The sequence below is a fragment of the Elephantulus edwardii genome, unplaced genomic scaffold, assembly GCF_000299155.1.
Source record: "Elephantulus edwardii isolate Elephantulus edwardi_28Jun2011 unplaced genomic scaffold, EleEdw1.0 scaffold00378, whole genome shotgun sequence".
Lineage (NCBI taxonomy): Eukaryota > Metazoa > Chordata > Mammalia > Macroscelidea > Macroscelididae > Elephantulus > Elephantulus edwardii.
In genome coordinates this window covers 1,747,909-1,751,963 of record NW_006400128.1, presented here as the reverse complement: position 1 = coordinate 1,751,963, position 4,055 = coordinate 1,747,909, and the positions used below count along the sequence as shown (strand labels likewise).

At 39.3% G+C, this 4,055-nt stretch overlaps 1 protein-coding gene across 1 annotated transcript; it reads left to right on the top strand.

Moving 5' to 3' along the window:
• Positions 1–310: 310 nt before the first annotated feature.
• Positions 311–652, top strand: LOC102859158 (60S acidic ribosomal protein P1-like). The gene is made up of 2 exons (XM_006902192.1): positions 311–378; positions 454–652. The coding sequence occupies exons 1-2, from the start codon at positions 311–313 to the stop codon at positions 650–652; spliced, it is 267 nt and encodes an 88-aa protein (XP_006902254.1).
• The last annotated feature ends 3,403 nt before the right edge of the window (positions 653–4,055 follow it).

Sequence of the window (4,055 nt, the reverse complement as noted above, 5' to 3'; positions counted from 1 at the left end):
GCTGGGAGTTTCTTGTTTAAACAAATTAGAACTGGGTGGATGGATCTGTGTGATTAAGTTTCTTGGGGCTTAGGAGCCTCTTATTTGAAGCATTTGGGATACAGAAGGTAAGTGGTTGGGGCTTTGTGATTAACAATTGCTTTGGGAATCTGAACATTTTATTTAAAATAGTTGTGATCACCCCTTTCCTTAGTTGTTGATAAGGTGCTTGGTCCTTCCGAGGAAGCTAAGGCCGCGTTGGGGTGAGTCCCTCACTTCATCCAGTGACTAGCACCACGTCTGGCAGCCTTCAACCTAGTACCACCACACCATGGCCTCTATCTCTGAGCTTGCCTGCATCTACTCGGCCCTCATCCTGCACGACGATGAGGTGACCATCATGGAGAATAAAATCAATACCCTCATTAAGGCAGCTGGTGTCAACGTTGAACCTTTCTGGACTGGCCTGTTTACAAAGGCCCTGGCATATGTCAACATTGGGAGCCTCATCTGCAATGTGAATGCTGGTGGACCTGCCCCAGCTGCCAGGACCACACTGGCTGGAGGACCTGCCCCCTCCACTGCTGCTGCTCCAGCTGAGAAGCAAGTGGAAGCAAAGAAAGAAGATTTTGAAGAGTCTGATGATGACATGGGACATAGTCTTTTTGACTAAACTCCTTTTGTAACTCGTTCAATAAAAACTCATGAATTCTTTAAAAAAATAGTTGTTATCTGGAAGATAGGTCTTTTTAATTTGATTAACAGTTGGTTATCAGCTGAGAGCCTCTTGTTTAAAGGAATTAGGGTCCAGTGGGTGAGCCTTTGTGATTAACAGTTTCTTGGGGCCTGGAAGCCCCTTATTTAAATTAGTTGGGATATGACACGTTGATCTTTTTTATTTTAATAACAGTCAGTTTTGTTTCTGGAGACTCCTGTTTAAATCAATTACGAACTGGTGGATGAGCTGTTGCTATTAACAGTTGCTTGAGACTTGAGGCCCCTCTTATTTATAGGATCTGGAAGGTAGGTAGGTTTTTTTGCACACTGGCTTACATCCTGGTTGTGGGTGTGGAGGCTCTTGTTTAAGTCAATTAGGATCCAATAAGTGGACTTTTGTGAATAAGAGTTTCTTGGGACATTAGAGCCTATTATTTATAGCTTTGGGGATTGAAAAGTTAGGTCTTTTTAATCTGATTAATAGTTATGGACTGTGAGCTCTTTGTGTAAATCAATTAGGACTCAGTGGGTTGGCATTTGAGATTAACAGTAGGTTGGGGCTGGAAAACTTCTTATTAAAAGTAGTTAAGATTCAGAAGGTAGATCCCTTTTAACCAATTACTCAGTAATTGTATTCAGTAAAAGTACTCAGGGTCTTTGTGATTAACAGTTGTTTGAGACAAGCCTTTTATTTAAAGTCTTTGGGATCTAAAAGATAGGTCTTTATTTATTTGAATAACAGTTGTTTCTGGGCTGGGGACCTCTTGTTTAAACCAATTAGGACCCAATGGGTGGGCCTTTGGTATTAACAGGTGCTTGGATACTAGGAACTTGTTATTTAAAGCATTTGAGATCCAGAAGGTAGGTCTTTTTTATTTGATTAGCAGTTGATTGTGGTTTGGAAGTCTCTTGTTTAAGCCACTTAGAACTCATTGGGTGGGCCTTTGTGATTAACATTTGCTTGGGGTCTGGGAACCTTGTATTTAAAGTATTTAAAATTGAGAAGGTAGATATTTTCCATTTGATTAACAGTTGCTTATGGGTAAGAGCCTCTTTTTAAATCCAGTTAAGATCTTGTGTGTTGGTCTTTGTAATTGACAATTGCTTGGAGCCTCTTATTTAAAGTGGCTGGGACTTGAAAGTTAGATTTTTTTTTTTTTATTTAACATTCAGTGGTATGCTGAGATTCTCTTGATTAAACCAATAGGATGTGGTGGGTGAGACTTTGTGATTAATAGTTGCTTGTATCCTGGAAACCTCTTATTGAAAGCAGTTGGTATCTAGAAAGTTGGTCTTTTGATTTGATCAATAGTTGATTGGTTGATTGTGGGCTGGGAGCCCCTTGTTAAACCAGTTAGGACCTGGTGGGTTGGCCTGTGAGATTAACAGTTGTTTGGGGCCTGGGAACCTCTTATTTAAAGCAGTTGGGATCCAGAAAGTAGGTATTTTTATTTAACAGTTTGTTCTGAGCTCTGTTTTTGTAATTTGTCCTGCTAAGATTAATAGCAGACTATCAGAAGTCTTAGGTCAATGTGGTCCCAAATGCTTACCCAGTTATATGTGTTCATACTCTCTAACATGAACAGCTCCTTTTTTGGCCTCGTTCTCCAATTACTCTATGTTCCTTGGGTTCAGATTCACTAAATGGTCTCCCAAAGACTCAAACTCATCAGAGAAATAACTCACATGATTATAGATATGCAAGCTGGTTTGGAGAATCTAGTGAGCAATGGGTGAGGATCCTGTAGACTATCACTTAATGATACAGCTAGATGGTGACTGTGTGTGAGGAAAAGGGATGTTGTAGAGACTGGTGAGTGGCTGGAAGCTATTCCCCAAGTGAGTGAGCTTTTCCAAAGGGGAAAAAGTTCCTGGTACTGAGGCCCTTATTATATAACCCTCTAGTAGGGTGGAGCTTGTATCCCATTCTAATTCTCTCTCCTTAATACAATGTTTACTTCAGCACAAAATCAACAGTTAATCAGTGGCTAAAGAAGACATATGAATAATAAAGCTTAGACATTCAGAGGCTCAGAGCATCTGGTGGGTGGGCATTTAAGATTAACTGTTACTTGACCCTTGGGAGGTTTTTATTTAAAATAGTTTGATCCAAAAGGTAGATTTTGTGTGGTTTTATGGGTTTTTTTAGTTGATTAATGGTTGGTTGTGAGCTGGGATCCTCTTGTTTAAACCCATTAGGACACAATTAGTGAGCCTTTGTGATTAATAGTTGCTTGGGGCCTGGGAGCTTTTTATTTAAAGCTCTTGGGATCAAGATGTTAGGAGTCTTTAAAATTTTTATTAAAAGTTGGATGTGGGCTGGAAGATTGTTGTTTAAACCATTAAGACCTGGTGGGTGGGCCTGTGAAATTAACAGTTGTTTGGAGATTGAGAGCTTCTTATTAAAAACAGTTAGGATTAGGAAGATAGGTTGCTTAACAGTTGGCTGTGCACATAAATCTTCTTTAAACCAGTTAGATCCACTAATTGGGTCTGTGAGAATAACAATTTTTGGGGGCTTAGGAATCTTTTCTTTAAAGCTGTTTTGATCTACACGTTAGGCCATTTTTATGTGATTAACACTTAGTTGTGGACTGAGATTCTCTTTGGATCTCAGTAAGTGGACCTTGGTAATTAACAGTGGCTTAGAGCCTGGGAGCCTCTTATTTAAAAGTTGGAATGAGGAAGATAGTTTTGTTTTTACTTTATTTTATTAACAATGGATTATTGGCTGGGAGCTTCTTGTTTAAACCAATTAGTGTCTGTTGGATGATCCTTTTTGATTTACAGTTGTTTGGGGCCTGAAAATATCTTATTTAAAGCAGATGGGGTCTGGAATGTAGGTTATTTTGATGTGATTAACATTTGCTTGTGAGATAGAGGCCCTTTGTTTAAACCAACTAAGATCCAGCGGGTGGGCCTTTGTGATAAACAGTTGCTTGGGGCCTGGGAGACTCTTAAAGGAATTCAGATCAAGAAGGTAGGGTGTATTTGTTTTGTTTTGTTTTATTAATAGTGGATTGTGGGCTGGGAGACTCTTGTTTAAAACAATTAAGACCCATCACATAGACCTTTGTGATTTATATTTGCTTAGGGCCTGGGAGCCTTTTATTTAAATTATTTGTGATCCTGTAGGTAGTGTTGGGGTTTATTTGTTTGCTTGCTTTCTTTTTGTGTTGTGGGGTGTCTTGTTGTTTTTTTTAAAATTTCAGAAACAGTGCTTGTGTGTGGAAGCCCCTTGTTTAATCCAGGTAGAACTTGTTGCATTAGCCTTTGTAAGTTACAGATTTACACTTGCTTTGGGCCTGTGAGTCTCGTATTTAAAGCAGGTGGAGTCCAGAAAGTAGGCAATTTTTATT